General features: G+C 45.0%; 1 protein-coding gene across 1 annotated transcript in view; it reads right to left on the bottom strand.

The window, feature by feature from the left end:
- ABTB2 (ankyrin repeat and BTB domain containing 2) overlaps window positions 1-25,471 on the bottom strand; it is a 193,224-nt gene that overhangs the window by 20,205 nt on the left and 147,548 nt on the right. Inside the window, exons 4-5 of the mRNA XM_034769699.1 lie at window positions 5,252-5,404; window positions 477-642 (exon numbers count right to left, since the gene is read on the bottom strand). Of these exons, the coding sequence (XP_034625590.1) occupies window positions 477-642; window positions 5,252-5,404 (319 nt within the window). The remainder of the gene's footprint in view (window positions 1-476; window positions 643-5,251; window positions 5,405-25,471) is intronic.

Raw genomic sequence — 25,471 nt, 5'->3', positions numbered from 1 at the left:
TGTCCCAATTTTTCACACTTGCTATCTGGTCACCCTAGCTAACAGCAGCATCTAACTCACTTCATACAGGTCACCCAAAAGCCATCAGATAGTAACACCTTTTGGTCACTCACTGACCTGGCCTGAATTTCAACTGAAGAACTAGAGGTGACAGCCACTGGCAGCAAGCATGTAGGGATCTTAATTTTGCAAACAGTTAGGTGCAAGACAAAATCTAGCTTTCATATTCTATATCCTGAATACTAATCTATCCCCCATTTCTGCCAGAGACATGCCATAAAGTATTCCAGGGAATGAAGGGGCTCAGCAAGCAATGTAGAAACAATTCTCTTAAAGAGTTCACAGGCTAACCCAAGCTAGAACTTGAGAAAAACTCAGCTACATAAAAATACCTGAGTCATCATGCATTGATTTGCCTCTATAGAAAATATTTAATTTGCTCATGCAGGAAACTGTCTCAGGGTCTTCCCATATACCTGATCATCCATTGTGTTAACCCCATCAGGTCCCAGCGCCTCTATAGCTTGGTTGATGAGATCAGTCCTTCCACAATTTAACATTCGGAAACCCAGGTCCTGCTGGAATTTTTCAGTAGCAGCCTTAGCGTCCAGTCTTCGGAAGGAGCTAAAACAGCATTCAGGCCTGTTGAGGACAAAGGCCAAAAAATGCAGCAATCATTTCAGGAGGGTTTGTGTTTTAAATTAGCAATTAGTTATAGTACTGCTTCTCCACATGGCTTTACGCTCCATTCTTGGGTTTTTCTATTTTGCCTGCAGAAATGTTTATTTGTTATATAACTGTAATGCATCAAATGTATATGAAATCGTATTCAGAGAACAAGAGGGAGAAGAACTCTGTTGAAATAAAAATTACAAATATAGTTCCATGATAAATAATCATTATGGCTCTACATAAGAGCCTGGCTATTATTCCCAAATAAGATTTTGCTTATCAAGATTTTGCCTTTTATCACCTTACTCCCACATTTTTTCATCCCTGCATTATAATGAAGATTGTCCATATCCTCTTTTGGGTGGCAGACCATTCTCAGATCCACCCCAATAAAATCAATCTTATTCCTGGGACCTATATTTATATTAGGCTCCGATCCTCCCATTCTCATCCTCTTGACAACTACCAAGCTATCTGCTTCTAAACAAGATAAAGGAGTCTGGAGATTATTGCAAGTCTCCAAACTTATCTTTTGAGAGACATCTGAATTCCGAGCCTGGGAGCCTCTCTTGTGCACTGAAGAAACATCACCAGGTTGTAGGCATTTCCTATCTCAACTGGACCTTGACATGGTCACCAACATTGTGTGATTTCATTTGCTGCCTTTTCACTGGCAGCGTGTCCTGACACGGGCTCTTGCGCAAACTTCCAGCTACTGCAGTATTTGGCTGCCAACTTCCTTTGAAAAATTAGACAACCTCAACATATTTTAACCTCTTTTGAAAGTTTGCGTGGGCTGCCAGAGAAGTAATGCATTTATGGTTTTACTTAGAAGGCTGTGCATGAAACTTACTCAGGGCCTCAAACTTATCTGGTAACTTTTCATGCTCTTGTCTTTGCAGGTGGATGACAAATGGCAGCCAGATGCCACAACAGACTTGTCCAGTTAGCAAAGTCCTTCACCTGTCTAGTGGCTGGCCTGACTGTACATGGGAGTCCAGCACAACACCACAGCCAAAACTCAAATGAGGACTTTGGTGATCTACAAGCACCAGGAACAGTAGGTGAGAGTCCAATGTGAACCTCTATCCAGTGGAGCTAAGTAGGAAGATTGTTTTGGTTTAAGACTAGATACCTTCAAGAAGTTGCCCAAGGCCACACAGAATGGCTTCTTGGGCTAATACACTGCAAGAGGTTGCCCGTTTAGTTCTTAGGTGAAAACGTGTTACAACACCCACTTGGTTGGAACACCTTGTGCTTGTATTGCCTGTACAAAGCCTTGCAACAGCATTTTTCAGTGACCCCTGTCATTTTACAAGTGTTCGTTTGCAGTGCCTGGGACAAGGCCTTCAGCTCAGGCCCAGATGAACAGGTGCCACCTACAATGGTGTTTCTCCCCATTGTGGACAGAAAACCACACTGCAGCTATGACTAGATGGGTTCAGTGGGTCTTAACTTCACCCCACAATGCAGAGACTTACACTTGAAAATCACCTCAAATCTCCTGCCCCTAGCAAGTGGGACAGGTGCTTCACAGGTTATGCAAGTGTCCACGGGCTATCCAGAGAGGTGGCAACTATGCCCAGGGCAGAATACCATCCTTCAGAAAGGAGTTAATGTCTAAGTATTTCCTAGGAAAAATTCAGTAGGAAGGTAACATTATATAATCTTGGGATTTTGTTATTGTGAGAGATTTTTCATATATTAGAGCTTGTAGTTATTACAGCAGTTCAGTGAAAAGGTATGTGTGGAGGAGTGGGCTCTCTGAATCATCAGTCACTGGACAAAGATGAGCGCAGTAGACAGGCCAATAGCTACTGCCAGAGGTAAGGTAACAGGCGAAGGACCAATGACCACTGCTAGAGGCCACAAGTGGATAAACAGTCAATCCTGGAGGTAGGGTAAGTGATTAGATGGACAAGCAGACCAAGCTTCTATGATAAATGTTTTTATGATACTATATTCCTATGTTTCCCTGAGAACAATTAGCTTCTGTCAACTTGAAGTCTAGTGGATTTCAGAAAATGAATGAAATGTATTTTCAAGTGCCGTACTGGCCTTTGAGCTGCGACCTTACTCTGCTAATTTGGCTCTACAATCACATTGTCCTAGTTTCAAAGTAAGTGCTGTTTGCAAAACAAGGAGAAACTCATTAACCAACACCAGAGAAATAGTGAAACTGACTACACACAGAGTGCTGTCAAATACACCAAGTGAGCCATCTAGAAAAATAGAGAAATACCTTTGGCTCTCATCTCTCTGTTACAGTGATCTTAGCTATGACTTGAAACAATAGGTGACAATATCTCAGACAGCCGGGTGGTTTTTAAGTTGATGGTGTCCATTTAAGCAGATACAGTTAAAGTGAGGAGTGACGATGTTTATAGATCACTTTGAAATAATACATGGAGAGCATTGGATTGAAAATCTTATAGTCACTGTCTCACAAACAAACAGGTGTGGAGAACTATTTGTCTAAGGAATATTTATCAGAAGATAGATAGATATACAGTTTCAGGACAGAGGTCATTATAACAACAGCACTTTGCCCTTCACTGCCTTTCATCCACAAATCCCCTCCAAGTGACAGAATCCTTCTGCGAGGTGGGAATTATCATCGTACTTTGAGGGACAGAGCAGTTGTGATTTGCCTAAGGTCACGCATTGAGCCAGAGGTACAGCTGGAAATAGAACCCAAGAGTCCTGACTCCCTGCCACTTGCTCTAATCACTACACAATTGCTTCCTGTAAGTGAGAAGGTCATGTCACGTGCCTTAGAATAGTGACACCTCCCTCTTTTCAACATTTTTTTCCATGCAGCATAGACAATGTTCCCAGCTCCAAAAACCCCATCATGGAGAATACTTAGGGCCTTTGGGATAACAGCTTATAAAAGAAGGGTCAGAACAAACAGCTTATGAAGCTCAATTCTGACTTACGATTTCTGCCCTCTGCTGCAAACATGATGTGCATATTTGATGCAAAGGCTGACTGGTTGCATAGAAAGATTTATGTATGTCATGTATGTCCTTGGAGAGGTTTGGTGAAAGGTGCGAGAAAATATATGGTTATGGGAAGGAAAAGCACCTGGTTTTTCTTACAGATTTTTTCTTTTCCCCTGTAATCAGAACAACATGGATAGAAACCTTCATCAGACTCCTTCCAAGAGCCAGTTATGAAACTCCCCTCTCAACAATCAGAATACAGAATTGAATTCCTGTATATTCCACATGTTGTGGCTGAATCCCTGTCCTCTTTCCTCTCCCTCACCCCATTCATTCATATGAGTATCTAGATTGCCTGGGTTTCTAAAGGTGGCTTTGTTTGGTAATGACAGTGGCCCTGTAAGGCTTTTAACCTGAAGTTTATCGGTATGTACTCTCAGCCTTAATTCTACCTTAGCAAAGTTTTTGTCTAGGAATTTCCCTTTAATTTATATCAATACACTTCTGAAATAGAACCTGAAAAACCCTTTCCTCTTTTTTCTACATGTAACCTAGAAATTAAGGAGCCATTTGTATTTTATACACAATCTCTCTCTATTGGATTTACAAAAGCCTGTGGAGATTAAAACAGCACAGGGTACCTTTGAAGTGGGAAGTCTCAGACTGTGTTTTGAACAGTTCATTCAATCTAGAGGAAAGATTGAAAAAAGAACTATGAAACTAAGATTGAAAGGAGAATTCCTGAAACTAGCAAGAGAGCATGCTGATAGCTTGCCCTTCTGCAGTGCCATGTGAGAACCTCAGAGCCTTTTACATTGTTTATTTCAGCTTTGCAACATCTTTTGAGGGTGGTAAATATTGAGGCACAGAAAAGTTAAGTAATTTCTCCTATACCACACAGAAAATCAGTAGAAAAGCTAAGAATAGAACTCAGAAATCCTGACTCAAAACCCCTTGCTGCAACCATTAGATCAACCTCCCTCCTTCACACAAAAGACCTAAAAGTAACGGTACATTTTTTCCTTACAAAGTATGTTACAAATATCATTTATTATTATTTATGTGTCCACTGCAAAGTCATCATTAATTAAATGCAATGGGATTAATTTAAGGAGGAAAAATTCACTTTGCACTAATGTGTACATTTCTGGCTGGGGAACCACAAAACAGTTGCACAATACCAAAATCAGTGCTAACACCAGTAAACTTAGCAGAACATAGACAATGAATGAAACACAAATGAGTACTAGCAGCACCAGCTTACTGTAAAATTATGAGCAATCTGTGTAGAGGAAGGCTCTCTTTAAGTCTGAGACTTTAGATTTAGGCTCTTCACCAGGGTATTTAAAGAGGCAAAGAATGATCTTGTGGTTAACACTGGGGCCTGGGAATCAGTCTCCCTATATTCTCAGCCTGTCTCTGCCACAGACGGTATGCATGACAAAGGGCAAGTCACAATCTCTCTGTGTCTGATCTGTAAGATCAGGCTAAAACTTCTTAGCCCACAGGAGTGCTGTGAGGCTAAATTCAGTGATGTTTATAAAGTGTTTTGAGATCATCCTCCCATGGAAGGTGATACAGAAGGGCAAAGTGCTTTGATTATCATAACTGACTGTAAAGATAAGCCCACATACTTCAGCTGCCGTGGTTCGCAGTCCAGTCCCGGTAAGAGCAGCCTGGCCGTCTGCCTGATATCATCGCTGTCCACAGTTAAACTGCGCCGATGCTCAGCGTAGGTGATAGCCACTCGCATCCACTCCATCAGCGGGGGCAGAAGCATGAAGGGCCTGTGCAGAGAGTGAAGAGACCCGTTACAGTCAATGCTGGTTTGTTATCTTGTACGGTGAGATAAAATGTACTCCACAGTTTCCTAGACATGACTGTTGGGATGCGGGCCAGAAGGCTCCCTGTTTTATCTCTTGATAAAACTCCTCCTGCAAAAGCAAAGTCTGCCTCTTTAGCCGAGTGCAGCTGACTGATAGTTCAACAGGTAAAAAAAACTGGATTTGGGATGAGAGTTTTGACAGCTCAGCCCTGATTATCTGAACTTCAGTTTACCCCAGACGGAGTCATGTTGAGATATGTGACAGTGCGTGAGACTGAGTGAACAAAGAATGTTGCCTCCTGGTAACTGGGCCGCAGAAGGTTAAGGGGCCTGCTACTGCTCCTAGCTACCGATGGGCTCTTTTAGCTCAAGTGGTTGAGGCTTGTGGTTTTGGAGCTGAAGGGTTTGTCCTAGCTCCTCATGTGTGAGTGATTTATATAATAAATACACTGTTGCCTCTAGAGAGACAAGGTGGGTGAGGTAATATCTTTTATTGGACCAACTTCTGTTGGTGAGAGAGATATTACCTCACCTACCTTCAGGGCCGTCCTTACCCATATGCAAATTACGCAACTGTGTAGGGCACCAGGAAATTTGGGGCACCAAATTTCCTGGTGCCCTGTGCAACTCCGTGCTGCTCCAGCCCCTGCTCCGGCTCTTCCCCAAGCCCCCGTCCTCCTCTGCCCCACCCTGTCCCTTCCCCGCCTCTTCCCGCCCCTGCTCCGCCCCAGCCCACCACCACCCCCCTGAGCTCGGCAGCATGGCCAGGCCTGCACTCACCGGCGGCAGGAATTGCAGACCTGGTCCCAGCCGTGCCGCCGGTGAGTGCTGGGGCGTGGTTCCCCATTACCCCCCAAGCCAGCCCCTCCCCCACGGAGGACTGGGGCCCACTCCCCCTCAGAGGCCTGCCCCCCTGCGGGGGGAGGGGACACTGCGTAGGGCCCCAGAATAGCTAGGGACAGCCCTGCCTACCTTGTCTCTCTAAAAGCCTGGGATCGACATGGCTATAATAACTCTGTTGTCTCTAGCACATGGGCTTTGTTACAATGATCTGACCATCCATTATGACATTGAAAATATCCTTGATTATTCAATTAACCAAACTTACTCAAGGCTCTCCCTTGACATTCAGTTAATCCATGTTTTGTGCTGTTAATATCAGTGGCTTTTCTCACTCTACATTTCTTGCACACAGAGATGAGGTCTCCATTTCTACACATTTGGCCCTCTAGGTCTCTACAGAACTGTTAGAGCTATGTGGCAGGTATGTTTTTCCACAGACAAACAGCAAACACTCACTAGGCTTCTGTCTCATTCCAGAATGTGTGGGATTCCCTCCTTTGGTGATGTGACGCCAAGGTCAGTCACAAAGTCACCAGCAGACCTTGAATTTGAAGGGCTTGTGGGATAAAAAAGTTTCCTGATCTGAGCAGAATTTTCAAAGGCTTTAAATCTCACTCCTGAGCAGGAGGTAGGTCACCTAGTGACCAAGAAGGAATGACTTCAGATTGTAAAAAAGCTGATCTAGTAAAGGGTTTGCTGGCTTGCTGGCTGCTCTTCTAATTTTAGTTGCTTTGCTCTTGTCCCACTTACCTACTTGGTAGGTAATTTAATTTAAAAAAAGGAGGACACTCCACGGGGCCCCGCCCCAACTCCGCCCCTTTCCTGCCCCCGCCCCTTTCCCAAAGTCCCCGCCCCAACTCTGCCCCCTCCTCTGAACGCTCCACCCCCTGCTTCTCCCCCTCCCCTGCTTCCCGCGAATCAAATGTTCGCGGGAAGCCTGAAACAGGGAGGCAGCAGGTAGGCTGGGGCGCGGTGTGGCCCAGTCCGGCCGAGTGGCTCCCTCTGGCGGCAGGCTGGCCCAGGCCAAGAGGCTCTGGCCCCGGCATCTCCCACCCGGCTCGGCTCAGGCCCCGGGGCGCCGGCCCCCGGCCCGCACCACCGGCCCCGGACAAGCACCCCCGGCCCAGACCCCGGCCCGGGTCCCGCCAGCCCCAGCCCCGGCCCCCAGGAGGAGCAAATGAGTATAAGTGTCATTTAATGGAGAGCATGTGACTAAGACCCGGGCCTGCTGGGAGGGCAGTCTGTGGGTCAGTCAGAGGAGAGACTCCAGTTAGAGCAGACCTGAGCATGAGTGCTCTAGTCAAGAGCAGGGAATAGCCAGGAAAAGACCAGAGAAGGGGCCCAGGCTGAGTAACTCTCTAAGGTGCTTAGGCAGAAGGCCTGGGAGAGAAACACTCAGATTGTGAGTTTCATTAACTAGGGAAGAAGGGAACATGAAGCAGCAACCAGACCAGGTAAGCTCTGCTACAGTCACCCAACAAATCAGTGGCAGATTAGAACCTCAGACTCAACTCCCAGCCCCTTGCTTTAGTCAGCAGAAAAAAACTGCTTCTTTTAATATATAGTTGTGTATGAACACACAATAATATGCACAGTGATTTAGAAAATGCAGGCTAAGACATGTTCCTGGCTCCAAAGGACTCATATTTCTTTCAAAGTCCAGATATTTTTCTCTCCAGGAGACCTAGCAAGTGTGCTGGGACAGGAAGATAGGAACTGCTATACTGGATCAGACCAGAGATCTGTCTCAACCAGTGTCATGTCTCTGACATTGGCCAGCACCAGATGTTTCTAAGGAAGGGAAAAGGAGTTGCTTAATGGACAATTGTGGAATAGACTGACCACCAAGGAAGCTTCTTCCTAAACCCCGTGAGTTTCTGGTTGGCTCATATATAAAAGCATGAGGAGGGTTTAATATTCAGTGGGTGTTATTATGCATATCAATGTCTAAATTTTTTTTTAAATACCACGAAGCTCTTGATGTTGAGATCAGAAGCAGTGAGTTCCACAGGTTAGCCATGAATTGTGTAAAGAATATCTTTTTATCAGAAGTTGTCAGAATGACCCCAGCAGGATTTTTTTCTGTAATGTAGCTGTTCTTGCAGTTTTCCCCTTGAATATGCAACACAAACAAGCTAGTCCTAGAATATCTTCAACCTAAAAGTTCAGCTCTGATCTTATTAAACCAATATTAAAACTAAACCAAAGTTGACTAGAAAACATGACAAAGTTGCTGGGTTTGTGAGGAACTGGTTATGGATAAAAAAATCCTTGAGTGTGCAGCCCACTTGCAATTTACTATAATTACATTTTTATACACTGCACCTTAACTCGAAAAAGCTCCCCCTTTCCAGGCTGAAAGCAAGCACTCTTTCTGCTCTGGAATGTGCCATGCTTCTAATTAGAAAACCAAGTCTACAACATCTGTATGCCACCAGAGAGAGGGCTCTAGCTCTCTAAACAGAGAACATTACAAAGCAAACTGTAGCTAAAACTGTGTTCAGTTTCTGGTAAACATAAGCAGAGGCCTTAAGCATAAACACTGCAGGTTATTGGCATGGCCTACTTCCACCCATCCTTCCACATGCACACGCAGTCCTGTGCTGACTCCTGGGCCCCTTTGATCTCCCCACTAGCACTGGGACTGGTAAACTACCATGAGTCCAGAGCTCTGTCCCCTAACAGTGGAAGCAGAGGGGTTTGTACCCAATTCATTTCTTCCTCCTGATCCCACTTACCCCCAGGCCCCACCCCTATGGCAACTTGAGGCTTTTCTGCAAATTGTAATGCTGATCCTGTACAGATGATAATTCTGGAAACAAAGGAATTCTTTTGTGTGACTTTGGATAGAAGTGTTGGACCAGATCTCCAGCCTTAACCTAAAATTAACATTCATTTACATATTTAATTCACCTTAGCAAGAGGCAAGTGCAACTCGTGTGGCTGAACTGTGCATCTTGTGTGTGTTAAAGTTCCACTTGTACACACCGAGGAAAAGCTTTGCCAGCTATCTACTGCCCTGACAATCTGTGCTATCCAATGAACACTTACAGCCCAATCCTGCTGGCCTCCTTCTAAAGGACTGCAAGATGCACTCCCTAATCCTGCCTCAGACTGGGCAAGTGCGTCATCAGATTGTTATTAAAATACAGGTTCTTCACAGGACAGATTAATGTCTCTCACCAGGTCAGGATCTCCTTAAACCAGTTCTGTGCATCATGACCTGACCAACTGTCCCAACTCCTATAGTGATATCACAGTCTATAGCCATGTTTCCAGTACTGGTGAGTGCAAGGGTAAGTTTCCTCTTTCTGGGTGGAGCCTAGGCAGGCCCTACCCTCAGGGATGGTTGCACTGAGGGAAGCAATGGCTGCACCTGCTGAACAGGTGAAGCAAGGGGAACTCCTCCCTCTGTTTCCCCCTTACCCCCAGGCTTTATATGCCTGAGCAGTGTTCATGAAGAGGCATAATCTCCATGCCTTCCAGACACTACTACTTTGGCATTTTGTTATTACAGCTCTAAAAGTCCTAGGTCTAAGTGACTTGCCTAAGGTTACACAGGAGGTCACTGTCCTAGTGGGGACTACAACTCCTGGCTCTCAGCCCTGTGCCTTAACCAAAAAGCTAGCCTGCATCCCCTTCTCTTGTAGATTTATTCTCTTTTCAAAACCCACAATTAACTAAGGATGGGCAAGCTGACCTGAACCTTCTTCACCTGTCCCTCAAGCCAATTCAAACCAAGAATCTGTAAACACTCTCTTCATCTTCTGCCACCCACCTCCATTTCCCCCCATTTCATGCACCAACTGGAAATGAGAAGCCTTGGAAGTCTCATGAGAAAGTCCATTTTTTGTGAGATTTCCAGGCTGGTTCTTCAGCCTAAAGGCTCTTGGGAAGTTTGGATTAAGGTCCAAAAAGCTTCCAACTTTTTGTTCTTGTTCAGACCAACCTAGCCCTTGGTGGTCCCATGCCAAAGAGTTTGTCTGTATAGCAGCTGGGAGCGAGCCTCATAGCCCAAGAAAACAGACTTGCTGTAGTGGAGCTCGTGTTAGCACCCTAAAAATAGCAGTGGAGATGTTACGGCTGCTGCAGCTTGGGCTCTCAAGTCCACCCAACTCTCTAGGCATGCGAGCCCAAGTGTTTGCCAGGGCTGGATGGCTCAGTCCCACTGCAGTGTAGACATACCCTAACTGAGTTCACTTAAGTTTCAGAGGGGTAACCGTGTTAGTCTGAATCTGTAAAAAGCAACAGAGGGTCCTGTGGCACCTTTGAGAACTAACAGACTAACTGTTGAGTTCCCTTAAGAAATACTGCCAAGTGCTACAGGTACAAAAAAATGCATAGAAAGAAAACCATGTATACATTATTGATCCTAGCATGCATGCAAAGAGATGCCTTAGAAGAGGGATGGTGCTGCACCGGCATGCTACATGGTTGCCATATATGCAGGAGGGTGGAAAGCCTAAAATGGGGTGGTCTGTTGCTCCCGCACTAGCATAGATCCTGTGGCCAGGAAAACCAAGAGCTGACTCCTATAGTCCACTCCAGAAGCTGCAGTAGAGGACTATGTGAAGACCACACTGCCTGCAAACGGTTTCTGAGATGGTCAGGGCCGCATCTATTGGGGGATGGTGTGGTTTTTCAGCATGTGACTTCCCCTTCCTGATTTTTGCCCAGTGTCATGATATCGTTCACTATAATTCCCAGGAGCACCAAAGGGATCAACAGAGACAACAAGCCTTTCAGTTGTGACTCAGAATTTTGCCAATTGTGTATTTTAAAACACATGTTGCTTCTGGAGCCAAGGACCTGTTTGCCAATTCAATTCCAGAACAGATTTTCAGGGCCCAGTTGCAAAACCCTGAAGATGGGCGATTGCCCTTCTTAATGGAAACTGCTGACAGCCCCTAAATTACAACAGTGTGAACAAAGTATCAGTAAGATGCAATTTTTTTTTTTTGCAATACTGAAATATATAAAGCCATTTCATTAGTTTTAACTGTAAAACAAACAAAGACAGTCCTGATTTAGACAAATGGTTCTGGCAATAAATAGGAAATTATTTCCAGTTAGCCTACAGCACCAGCCAGAACATAATTAATATTTCAAAAGAGAATTTTCCAACACAAAACAACATTGTATGGAGCACTAGACTGTCTGAGACTAACAGGAGACTCTTTAATTTAAAGAAAGAGGAAAGGCTGATACCAGCAATGCTTATTCCTGAAATGAAACTACATTTTTTTTTTTTTTTTTTTTTTTTAAGCATTTGATTGATGTTGCATTTGTGTGCAATGTGCTGTTGCTGCAAGCGTGGCCTTTGTGTAACACAATTCCCATTTGATGTTGATGCCAGCGTTTTCCTAATGAAAAGTTAATTTTTCGGTTGTCGATAATTAGCTGGAGTCTGAGAGAAAGAGTTCCAGAAACTGACTTAGCCTGGAGGTGTGAGCAACCATTTAACACACGCAGATGAAGTGAACAGTGTGCGCTGCTCAGTGCTGAGGTACTGCAATAGAATATGTGGACTAAATCATGTACTCACTCCACCCAGGCCTGCTACTACTTTACTCAGGCTCTGGCAGTACTGTGCTGTGGTCTCATCAAGCAAGCAGAATCCAAGCAGGCCTTTACTTGGACAGGAGACCACCAAGCTGCTGCAAGAAGTGGTGGTTATGAATCAGTAGGGGATGCTCTTCTTTTAAAGTGATGAATCAATGCCCATGTGTGAGGTTACTAATGTTACACACGGCATCTTTTTAAATGAAAAACAAGAGGAAGAGTCTGATCATTTGTGGTCATGAGTTACTATGGCACTTTTTGCAAAAAGCACAAATGTTAATGTTGGTCTCCTAGCCAAATGCCAGTTTCAAATAGATTCCATATTATTCTTCAGTTCCTGTCCTCAACTGTTGTGCAGAGTTGCTGTGCACTCTTGAACAGCTAGCTATTCAGCTTCATCCAGAGGTGTTTGCATGTCAGTGGGGAGCAAAATGATCCCTATATATACACGCCCCCTTTTGTCATGGAACTTAATTAACTAATGTTTGCCTAATGCACAGAGATAATTAAATAAATGGTAGAGACTGAGATTAAGAGGTATGATTACTATTATTAGTAGTAAGAAGGGCTCTGAATTTAAAGAGGACAAAAGCTAGGTGCCCTCTTGCTATACTTAGCTACTGATCATTCTGAGCCAAGCTTGAAAATGTAGTGATGGATTAATGAACCCCTTCTCTTCGCTACATTTAAGGCAGAAAGGAAATCTCACAATTTCAAACCCATTATGTTTGTTTCATTGTGCAACATACCTCCAGTATCTCTATGAAGGCCAGTCACAGATAGAAAGTTAGTGACAGTTTTGACAGACATAACTGGAGGGATTCCAGCGCTACAATTTCAAACATAGTAAATTTGTACTTTAAGCCTCAGACAATCAGAAAGTGGCACCCTGAGTCATAGCCACAGATTTCAGATAAAAAGAACAGGAGTACTTGTGGCACCTTAGAGACTAACAAATTTATTAGAGCATAAGCTTTAGTGGACTACAGCCCACTTCTTCGGATGCATATGATTACTTGCTGTCTCAGCCACCTTTAAGTGTATAATAAAAAATTGTATGTTACACACTGTCTTTGGACAGAGTCTTTTGGCTACTATGCCATAAGAATGTCCATAAACAGAAAATGCCGGTAAATGTCAAATGCTGGTTTTATACTTGGATGTTTTACCACACATTCTCGTGGGAGCTTTTCAGCAGATAACAGTTTGGCCTTATGAAGAATTTAGGCAGGAGACCTTCAAAGCTATGCTGTGCAGTTTTTGGCACCTATTGGATAATATGAATCTGCCACCATCTCAAATGAATTATTAATCATGATGCTTTTTTTCTTTTGGATAAATAGCATCAAAAGTCATACTCCTCAGGTTCATAGCATGAGGTTGCCAAGCTCCTGTTGTAATGAAATCTATGTGCTTCAGGCAATAGCCCCAATTATTAGATTAATCACACACTTGGGTTCTCCTCCAGCTTCTTAAACACAACCTTTTACCATTTGAGTTTAAGGAAAACTCCTTTAGCTGCTAACAGTAGCAGGTCCCTTAACCTCTCTGTGGGCCAGCACCAAGAGGGCAACATCCCTCACTCATTCACACAAAGCCAGTATATTACTAAAAACAATCAACCTGCTGGAGAAACTGTAGATAGCTCCCTCTCCTCACTCCTACTCAACAACACACGTATTTCTAGGGCACTGAAGACTACAAGCCAATCTCACTAGCTGGCACTAATGATATGGGGACTCTTTATGAACTGAATCTTGTAAATAAATAAATGACATATAGGTCCTGATCTTCAAACATGAACATGCAATTGTGTGCACCGTTACCATGACTTCTAGTGCAAATGAGGTATTTGCGCACTCAGATGCATAAGCAATAATTGCATGTGCTCCTCCTGCATACCAACTAGTGAAACTGCCATCGTTTTGTACTTCTGGTACTCTGTGTTATAGGTATGCAGATATCATGAAGAGCAAATTGAGTGAGCATAGCACTTGTAGTACAAGCTGCTCATAGGAGTGTAAAATGACTTCCCAGGCACCTCTCTATATCCATAAGCTATCTGTACCTCTGATTTTTTTAAATGTATATTTAATTTGTAGAGCCCTGCATGGATACACAAATGCGTATCTGCATTCAATTCACAAAAATTATCTGTGCATATCCGCGGATTTGCAGGGCTCTACACCAGGGGCCAGACTGAGGCTCTGAGGCACCCCCACCCCTCCAGAACCTGGTCGGGAGAGATGTGCTGGCAGCTGAAGCGAGCTGCAGGGGACCCGCCACCTGCCCTGGGCAGGGGGCCCGAGCAGCCCCCGGCCCCTGTCCCAGTCCCCCGCCCAGGGCAGGTGGAGGGACCCAGACTCCAGCTGCCAGCGTGGCTTTCCCCGACCCGGCTCCGGTGGGCGGCTCAGAGCTGCAGCCCGTCCACAGTAAGAGCTGGGAAGGCTGCTGTGGGGAGCCAGGGAGGACCCTCCACTTGCCCTGGGCATGGGGCCCGAGCAGCCCCCAGCCCCCGTCCCTGCCCCCACACCCTCTGCCCAGGGCAGGTGGAGGATCCACACCACGGTTCCTCACAGCTGCCCGCCGGCTCTTACCGTCAGAGCCCTGCAATGGATACAAAATTTGTATCCACATCCGCAATATCATCTGCGGAAATGGTCCATGGATAGAAAGTGGATACCTGCAGATCTGCAGGGCTCTATTAATTTGCTTTATTTGTTTAGGCCAAGTGAACCACCATTCTCATGCTTCCCGTGGGGAATTTCTTATACACAACTAAAACGGACGAATGATCCTTACGTCGTCCTCCGCTATCTTCACCTCCAGAAGGTCCTAACTGATCAATGCTCTTCATTCTCAAGTGTTCTAAGAGCACAGCAAAATGGCAGCTCCAGCAACGCAAGAGGCCTTCCAACCTCTGGCTAATAGATGGGCTGAGGTCTGGCCTGCGGTGAGATGAAGATGTTGGTTTCCCTTGTTGCCAAATGACAAGGATATTTTTTCCCCATTATGTCCTGTTCAATCTCAATTGTCAGAAAGCACATTTAAAACCAATGAGGCAACAGTGAGAGATCGAATGGCATGAAGTGAAACCTGTACCAATCCTGCTGCTAAACATAATACAGGTGATTTATTTTTCTTAATTTTTTAAATTTAACAATTCTGTTTTACCATTCAAAAACTCTGTACTTCTCTGCACTTCTCTGCACCATCTGTTTGAATAAGCTGCTCTAGTCATCATCCAGGTGTTTGTGTTCCAGACACAAAGAAAGAGTAAGCAATCCAATGTGTGTGGGAGATGGGAACGAGGAATTCCTCTTTCCAGTGTTGGTTCTGACACTCAGAAAAGTGAGAAAACTAAAATAAAATAAATTCACCCTCCTCCTAACCCCATATCACATCCAGCTGTGGTAGCCCGACTTGGTGGTGACCATTAATGACTGTGGCAAGAAGTGCTGCAATGTTGTAGCTAAACAGTTGGAAAATAGTGGTATGAGATAGGACTTCTGCCAGTGAGTCCTCAAGTAGCCTGAGAGTGTAAACAAGGCGTTGATCTAGTGGTACAGCAGCAATAGCTGAAGCAGGCCCAACTCCAACTAATTTCTCTGATCACTTCGTATTGCTAACCCACATCACCTCTGAGCTGAGTTACAGCAAGCTGCAAATTACGCCCTTGTGAATCACATAGGCGTGCCAATAGGTTTGACACAATGTGTGTGCAAAATAAAAAGAACTTCAATAGGGATTTAGCTGAGAAATCTGGGTGAGCCACATAAACCAGGATTTTCTCGACCAATTGCTGAGGAGGGCGTTTTATAGGGCGAATGAAAGCTGCTATACAAAATAAGAGCCTGATCCGGTAACCCTTATGAATGGTCCTTTCTGAGTCCACTACTGAGTTGCATGAACATGGGTGGCAGGATCAGTCCCTAGAATTACTTGATTACACTGAATTTCTAAATGTGTTGGGTGCCTCTCCATCCAGGACCAGGACCAGCCACAACAGCTACACTCGTCAGGTACTCTGAAGCTATCAATTATAAAAGATTTGTAAGAACCAGGGATCAAACTTTCTCACCAGAATGCCCACAGCTCTGAAAGTCCTTTCAAGAAGTCTTGAGCCTGACCACAAATGTAACTGCCTTCCTATCTTAATGTAAATCCCACCTGCTGTTTTACTTGGCCTGTCCATGATAATGAACAAAATGTGGGGAACAAAAGACAAAGAAGAAAATGTACTCAGACCACATCCGACACAGAGAGAGAGAGAGAGAGAGAGAGAGAGAGAATAAGAATAGAGTATTCTTCATGTTGCTCCTTTTCTCCTTTGTGAGATATCATAGTGATGGACTCAGTAGAAGAATACATTAGAAAGTTATATTGTATTTGTCATATGATCAAATCTTACTAACTGGTCTGTACATTCAGTTGTGCAGGAATGATGTTTAACCCCGGAGGGAAATTTGGTGCAGCCGCAACAATTTCCATAGTCAAAATATTATTAGAAAATATAAAATCCCATTTGTGGGGCATAGACATTAATGCAGAGTGCACATGGGGGTCTGAGTGTAGAGTCTCCAATGTGTGGGAAAAGGACCTGGGCAGAGGAAGTACGTGAGACTGATAGCCCCAGACATATTAGTGAAGGAATCATAGGCTGATGTGCCAGTGTTCCTGAGTGACCTGTCTGGGAAATAATTTAGTTCATTTCTTTTGAGACTGATCCTAGCTAGGCTCCTTGGCTGCTGACTGTGAATTCCACCCCTGCCAGCTGACCCATCAGAAATGCTATTTTTCTTTTCCATTTCTCAGCTGTAGTTTCCCTGCTTCTTCTACACTCTTCCGGTTCATTTAATGTTCACTTTCTCCCAGGCATCCTAGCTCTGACTGGGAAGGTAAGAGGGCGGTCTCCAAAGTTTACTCTGCCGATTGCTTAGCAGAGGGGAATTACTCAGCCTTTGCCAATGGCTAACTGCTGCACCCAACATCTTTTTGGCACTGGCAGCCTCTGCCTGCATGCATGGGAATCTGGAGGCTTGACAGAACTTCTATCAGAAGATCGTGCTGACTTGGTGCCATCAGACAAGTTCAGGCTAGATTCACACACTGCTCTTCACAGCCAGTTCTTTCTGAGGGCATTGAGTTGCATGTGTCCGAAGTCAGTCCTGGGTACAAGAAAAGAAAGCAGCCGCTTCAGACCGTAATCATTTGGGGACCCCTTAAATAGGGGAAGCCGGCCAGTTTCTGCAACTCATTGGCTGGCTCTGGCTCTTTCTCTGGCAAACATACCCACCTACTATTGGGGTGGTAACAATGTGGGGGAAAACTGCCCTTCCAGCCTCCCTCTCCAGTCATTAGATCCAAAGGGAAGGGGGAATCTCACAATAGCTACCCCATTCTTATAGGGGTGGGGTCACTGGAATGGATGGTCACATGGTCTCTTCTTTCCAGAAGCCTTACGTTCCACCCGTGCTTGGTTCTTTGTATGTGTTACAGCTGGTGATGAGATGCACTGATCAGTTTTCATAGCCTGATGGGGATTCAGAATGAAGCACTTTGATCACAGCCTGTTAAAAAGGACTCCTGCACACAAACCACAAGCTATGCTGAGTGCGCTGTGAGCATTCGCCTGTGCACTAGTCACTTAGAAACACAGTGTTGCCAGCTCCTGTAATTCTGATGTCACCAGTAATGAGATTTTTGGCCCCTGCTGCAGGCCGGCTCACCATGACTCAAGATGCAGCAGCCGCCTTTGTGTGATTTTCAGACTGCCAATTCCCACGAATTTCAGTGGGCGTGAGGAATTACAGCATTTGGCGCTTCAAACTTGCAACACTTGTTAGCTCATGTTTGGTAGCCCCCAAAAGTTTGACACAGGTCAGATCAGTATTTTCTGTTTACCATTAGATAGCAGTTTGCCTTATGATTTCTCGCTTATTAGACAATGTTGGCAGTAATTGTTGTACTTGCAAAATAAAGAAATTCACAGAACATTCTCTTGTACAATATTGTTTTTAACCCCCTCCATCCCCAAACCTGATTCAATGCCCATTAAAATCAATGGAAAGACTCCCACTGATTGCAATGGGCTTTGGAGCAGGTCCCCTACATGTATTAAGGTGTTTTAAAACTGAAGAAACACTTTTCAGCTCTGCTTCTTAGCAAGTAAGAAATAGCTAGTGTCTGCAAGTTACCCATTTGCAGTTCTTGTAACTACAATTTCAAGATTGTCAATCTTAAACTCTTTGCTATTTGTGGATTAAGTTTCCAGCTGTTCAGATGAAAATGAAAGTGTGTGACAATGAGGGAGTGCCTGGGTGACTAAAGGGCACATTTGGAATGTATTCCCAGGGCTGGTACAACCAGAAGTCTCCAATACTAGGTTCCCTTTATTGTTCATTGTTTATTATTCTACAATACAAAGATCAGCCTAACCAGTACACATCACAAAGGGAGGGAAGGAAACTTTTTAAAATTGTTGGGGGGTTATTTTACTGCAAAGACATTTTAGGGATGGCAGAAGGTGAGTGAGGTTTAGGACCCCTGGCTTCTCTTCCCAGCTCTGGGAGGGAGAAGGTGTGTAGTGAACAGCACAGGGGACTGACTGGAGTTAGTCTTGACTCAAAGGTTCTCTTCCTATGTTACTGATTTGCTAGCATGTCATTTAACCTCCATCTGCTTCAATTATTCTATAGGCGTGTGTCATGAAAGATAATATAAGAGTTTTGCAAAGCTCTATTAACTAATGTGGGTGAAGGGCATAGAGCGCTTTGGTTGAATGCACACTAAATGTAAAGAATGATGATGGAGCCAAGTTTCTTCTCTGGGCCACCCCCACAATTGCTATTCCTAATTGAGGTTAATATTTCCTATTGGAGTATATTACAGACCTCAAGTTGCAGAACTTGCCTGTTTCCTGAGGAAGGAGTTGGTCAGTGCTTAAACAATGTCAGTACTAAATAAAGGACAGTCTGTGGCCAAGTGCCCCTCAGCAGTAGTGGCTAGCAGGTTGCCTTGGCTTCCTCTTTTATTGTTAAGAACATCTTCATAACAAAGAAGGAAGCTAACAGCTAAGCTGTTCTGAAGGGTGAACGTGACTTGGTATATTTTATGACAATAGCCACCATCACCTCACTCTTTGACCCTGCAGAGATTAGAAACTAAACTCCCACTGGGGTAATCCTAGATTTTCACAGGAATATCTTTGAAAGGAGGCCCTAGCAATTTGTGCTTCACAGTTCCTTATTCATGACTGTGTGCCTCTGTGATCTGATAGTGGATTATTAAACCCAAATATACTGCTTTCATCAAATGCTTACTGTAAATGCCAGGTTAACGGTTTAAAAAAGGATATCTGCTCTGCAAGACAAATCCCACTCAAATGAGTTACATGTCTGAGTTGATTCAAATCTCCTGTTTGTGGATTACACTGGGGAGAAACCACGTTCCGTTGATGGAATATATTCTAGTCTAACATATTTGCTGAAAGGTAGGGTTACCATATTTTGTGCCTCCAAAAGGAGGACACTCCACGGGGCCCCGCCCACGCCCCAACTCCGCCCCTTCCCCAAAGTCTCCACCCCCTCCCCTGCTTCCCGCGAACATTTGATTCGCGGGAAGCCTGAAGCAGGTAAGGTGGGGTGTGGGGGGAGGAGGCGCGGCCCAGGCTGGCCTCCCCCGGCGTTTCCAGCCTGGGTCGGCTCGGGCCCTGGGGTGCCGGCTCCGGGCCCGGCCGACCACCCCCGGCCCGCCCAGCACTGCCGGCCCCCGGGCCCCCGGCCGACCACCCCCGGCCCACCCAGCACCGCCAGTCCCCGGCGGCCCGGTGCACCCGCCGGCCCCCGGCGGCCCGGCGCACCTGCCGGCCGCCCAGCACCGCCAGGCCGGTGCAACCCCCGGCCCCGGGCCAGTTCCTGGCCCAGCGGTGCTGGATTTTCCCGGACATGTTCGGCTTTTTGGGATTTCCCCCCGGATGGGGATTTGAGTCCCAAAAAGCCAGACATGTCCGGGAAAATCCGGACGTATGGTAACCCTATGAAAGGGGAAAGAGAGTGAGCCACGTTCTGCTTTCAATCCCCCCCAGTCTAAATCTGGAGTCACATCACTGAAATTCATGGTGTTGCGTGGCTGCAAATTACAGCAGGAAGTGATCCAGTGGTATCTCTGCAACTCAAATTCTTTCTTAAATTCTCCTTATCTACATTAGGAAGCATAGCTTAGTAGTTAGAGGCCAGGATTGGGAGGTAGGAGATACAAGTTCTTATTTCTAGCTCTGATGCAGACTTGTATGTCACCGGTGGCAAATCACTTACCTCTCTGTCTCAGATTTCTGTAATTGGGTGCCCAAGGTCCATGGTCAATTGGAGGGCTCGATTTTTGTCACCCCTTCTTACCTTGAGTAGTACTGTACAAGTCATTCTGGAGTTATCAGTGGAACTACTTGGATAGGGCCAGACTGCGATACCCTTACATACACTGACTTCAGTGAGACTGCTGATGGCTTAAGGAACTATTCAACGTGATTAAGAATATCAGTCTGGTCGATAGTACAATACTACTCAAGGCAAGTGGCTCAATTAGGGCCCAAGCAATTCTCTACCTACTTATGTTATGCCTCACATATATAATCATATGTAATAATTTCCAGAGACAATTCACTGATTTACCATGCAGTGTCATGGTAACCATGCCTCTAAATTCATTGTGCAAATAAACAGCTAAGCTTATAAAAAAATATCTCCCATAAATTTAAAAACAAAAAAATCTAATATTTATCAGCTTCTAGAACTTGAATGAAATCAACTCTCGAAGTCCAAGTTGAAATATAGAAGCTCTTTTTTACAATATTGTATATTTATTGGGCATATCCAAGTAGTTCCACATGCCTGAAAAATACATGGCTACAGCTACCCTTAAGCTGAAACTAGATTTGGACATAAATCAAAATAAGGCATAAAACAAGATGCAGTTTCCCAATCAGAAAGAGAAAGACTAAACTTTAGAGTGAACTATGGGATGACACACCCATAAAGCCAGTTTCTCAAGTGCTTGATGAGGCAGGCCTAGAGAGAACAGCCCCATCAGACAAGAGCTTTCCAAATGTAATTTTATTGCCAGCAATCTCAGAAACATGGCTCATTGAGCTGAATGTATCAGACTGTGTTCTAGATGGGCACAGTGAGCAACGGGACAGGGCTGTAAAAAAGAATTTGGACACAAATATCTTCATAGAATATTAGGATTGGAAGAGACCTCAGAAGATCATTTAGTCCAATCCCCTCTTCTACCTGCATTAGGGAGAATTCTTCCAAGGAGATCCAAGAGACAGCTTGTGGTTCCACTATTGCACTACATGACACTTCATGAGACCAGAGTACTTCTGTAAAAGTACTGCTACTGAGGTCAGGTCTATAAACTTACATCAGTATAACTACATCACTCAGGGGAATGAAAAATCCCCTCTCCCTCGCAAAGATATATCAATCTAAGCCTAAGACAATGCTATGCCAAGGGGAGGGCTTTTCCTGTCGACGCAGCTGCTGCCTTTCGCAGAGGTGATTTAACTATGGCAATGGGAGAAACTCATGTCAGCACAGTAGTGTCTTCACTGAAGTGCTACAGCAGCACAGCTGCACGATTGCAGTGTTTTAACTGTAGACCTACCCGGGAGGAGGGGCGGGGGAGGGAGGGAGAGAAGCCTTTTGGTAGTCAGTTGAGAACCTGTAAACATCTACCTGAGAAATAAGGTTCTCCTGAAAAAGCCTCTGCTAGCTTGATAGTTAGTGACACTTCTCAGGGGCCTTGAAAATGCATCTCCCAAAACCAAACAAACACTGGTCAGAGCAGCAAGCTCAGAAAATTCACCCCAGTAACTGTCATCAAGGTAGGGGAGTGTTCTCTAGTGGTTAGTCACGACTCCTGGGTTCTCTTTCTGGTTCTGATAGTGGATTGCCATGCAACAATGGCAAATGACAGGACCTCCTTGAGGCAAGCTACATTAATAAGTGATGATGTTCAATTAATAACACAGATTCATAGATTTTTAAGGCCAGATGGGACCTCTCTGTGATTACCCAGTCTGACCTGTATAATGGGCCATAAAACTTCACCTGCATCAAGCCTAAAACATAAATATTTAGAATGCAGTCACGCTCTTATTGGCTAGATGTCTTCTATACACAGAGGAAGAGAACATCTGCCAATCAGGTAAGAGATTGAGAGGCTTAATTGACATTATCCCTAAGCACTTCACCAATGAGGTGAAAGGGGTGTATAAGGACAAAAGTATTTTTATTTTTTTTTTGTTTCAAAAAGCAAAATGAGAAGCTTTTCCAGGTGGGTGTCCTAAGACTACAGGAGTAGCCATGCTGGAACACTGTGTATCCTGTTCTGTGTAATGCTGGATGCTTCATAGGAAGGTGTAAATTCCATATTAAGCACTTCAAGATGCAATACTATCCAGTGGGGGAAGACTTCTCCCTTTTGTTAGCACAGGTTAACAATAGTAGTGAAGATGTGGTGGCATGGGCTTCAGCACTGGATAGTCACCCCAGTACAAGCCCACTGGGGACACTGGGTACCTACCAGAGTTGCTGGCCCCCCTCTGAAGTCCATGCCACTGCATTGTTACCTGTGCTACCTAGATTAAAGATAGACATACACAAACTACTGTGTATACAATTGGCGGACCACCAAATCTGAGCAAACATCAACTTTAGGCATGTCTGGACTGTGGTTAGATTGTGGATCTGGACTTAATGACTTGTGCCCATCTCTGGTTTCTCTCCTAGCTAGTGAAATCTTGGCTCTGGCACTTTGTCAAATAAATGTCCAATTCTTTAGTAACAAGCTAAGCCATTCATCTCAATATTTAAGGGACATTTAATCCTGAGAGAAGCTAGCACCATAAAGTGCTGGTGTCTTTCCTCTGGGTTCTGGGAGCATCAGCACTGCTGCATTTCCCCACTGAACCGCATTGCAGAGCAGGCATTGCTGCACATACTCCATACAGCAGAAGGCACAGAAGGAAAACAGCTAGTCTCAACCAGTCATCCTTTCTTCTGCTGCCCAGCAAATCACAGTGTGCACTGAGAGGCAACAGATGATGGCAATAACGTCTATACATTTCTCCAGTTTGGCCCTTTTGGCAACTGAGGCTTGAATGTTATTCATGGCCGTTGGTGCCAATGAGGTAACAGATGGGAGGGGCTCCTCTCTGAAGTAGGAAATTCTTAGGTCACTTTTGAACCTGGTACATAGAGCAGCTGCCCAGCTGAAAGCAGAAAGAGCATCAGCCATTCTGAGGCATTTCAATGCAACTGGGGGTGGGGGAGATTGTTTGACTGATAGCAGCCTGGTTGGCAGTCGCTTCACAAACAGCCCCCTCTGAGTGAACAGCAAAATCTGACATAAGCATTCTGAACACCTCCAGTGGCCAGCAGTCAGAACCAGTTTCTCTTGTTCCTATGAGCTGGGCCCCTGTGTAGTCATGGATGGCTTTTTGCAGTGCTCGCAGCTTTTCCAGCCGAGAAACAGTCAGTTTCCATGAAGCTGGCAAGTCCTGAATTTTTACTGCTGGCTGAATGGGGCCTTCTCCATCAGCTCTGGAATAAAATTTTTACTGAGAGATTCAAATGCATGCAGAGACTGTGAGCCTCTGCCGACACAGAGTGTTTTATACTCTCTGTCATTCAGAATAAAATAACACATTGCAGAGAGTGTGTAAATCATGACACAAGTGCGACCTGGACAGTTCATAAAGCCCTGACAATACTGGCTCCACTGACAGTGATAATAGACATGATTCGACTTTATTTTTAAGTATTCCGAAGTGCTTTACAAAGCAGTGCTATCAAGAGACAATCACTGCAGAAAATTGGTATCTTGGGCTTATGGGTTTACATTCCACCTGAGGATCTCAAAGCATTTTACTAAGGTGGGGAAGGTATCATATTCCCTTTTTACAAATAGGGAAGTTGAAGCACAGGAAGAACATAAGAACCACCACACTGGGTCAGACCAATGGTGCATTCAGTCCAATATCCTGTCTTCTGACAGTGGCCAATGCCAGGTGTTTCAGAGGGATGAACAGAACAGGCAATCACTGAGTTATCCGTCCCTTATTGTCTACTCCCAGTTTCTGACAATCAGAGGCTCGGGACACTCAGTTGGCTAATAGCCATTGATGGACCTATTCTCCAGGAAAGTATCTAGTTCTTTTTTGAACCCAGTTATAGTTTTGGCCTTTACAACATCCCCTGGCCACATGTTCCACAGGTTCACTGTGTGTTGTGTGAAGAAATACTTCTTTTTGTTTGCTTAAACCTGCTGCCTATTAATTTCACTGGGTGACTCCTAGTTCTTCTGTAACATGAAGGAGTAAATAACACATCCTCATTCACTTTCTCCACACCATTCACGATTTTATAGTCCTCTCTCATATCCCAGTCGTCTCTTTTCCAAGCTGAAAAGTCTCAGTCTTTTTAATCTCTCCTCATATAGAAGTTGTTAACTGACTTGCCCAAAGTCACATAACAAATCAGCAGCACAATAGGGAATAAAACTCAAGTTTCTTGCATTCTACTTCTTTGCTCTAAGTCCTAGAAGATCATGCTCTCTCCCCTGCAGCAACCATTGAAGGCATGTGATAACACGCCCACAGCCTGGACACCCCATCCTCTTTTGGAGGCAGCATGGTCCAGTGGTGAGCAGACTGGCCTGGGAGCTACATGGGGCCCATGGTTTCTATTCCTGGCTCTGGTATGGCCCTGCTCTGCAAACTTGGCCAAGTCATTTCACCTCTCTGTGAATCAGTTTCTCCATTTGTAACATGGGGATGATGACACCTTTATTTGTAAAGCACTTTGAGATCTATGGATGAAGAGATAAGTATACCATAAGATCTATCATCTAAGAGATAAGTATTATTATTGTATTGACAGAGGAATCTTGGCCAGATACCAAAGTTATCTTCTACTCCTTTGAAAAACACCACACTATCTTTAAATTCCACCTGGAAAGCTAGCAGAAGTGGGAAAAGGGCCCTTGGTTTAACATGGGATAGTCCTCCTCAAAGTGCAGTGCCCCATAGTCCAACTATTAGCATGGGACATGGTCACAGAATGTAGAATGCTACCCTCCGAGCCAGTGTTTCTCAAACAATGGGTCCTGGGAAAGGTCTAAGTGGGTTGCACATGCCCCAGAGGTGCTCCCTGCCTTGTGTTCTCACTTCCCCTGGGCAGCAAGAAGAGGCCTGTGGAGCGTGATCCAGACAGCAGCAGCATGGAGGAAGCGCCTCCGGGGCGCACACAGTGGGGACAGGCTGCTAGCTGTCTGCTCCCCGGCGCCAGTCACTTCCTACATGCTGCTGCTGCCCCCTGCTCTCACTTCCCCAGCAGGCAGTGGCACGGGGAGCAGGACCCAGGCAGGAAGTGGCCGGAGTCAGCAAGTGGACAGTCAGCAGTCTGGTAGCCATGGTGGCCTGGCTGTCGAGAGAGAAGGGCTGGTTGGGGCTGAAGGAGGGGGCAGGGCTGGAAGAGCCAAGCGTGGGAGGAGAGGGAAAGCAGAGGGCTGAGAAGGGGAACAGGGGTAATGGTGGGTCTCCCCCCAAAAGAGACAAAAT

Source organism: Trachemys scripta, chromosome 4, assembly GCF_013100865.1.
Source record: "Trachemys scripta elegans isolate TJP31775 chromosome 4, CAS_Tse_1.0, whole genome shotgun sequence".
In the NCBI taxonomy this organism is placed as follows: domain Eukaryota; kingdom Metazoa; phylum Chordata; order Testudines; family Emydidae; genus Trachemys; species Trachemys scripta.
This window is presented reverse-complemented; position numbering and strand designations above follow the sequence as displayed.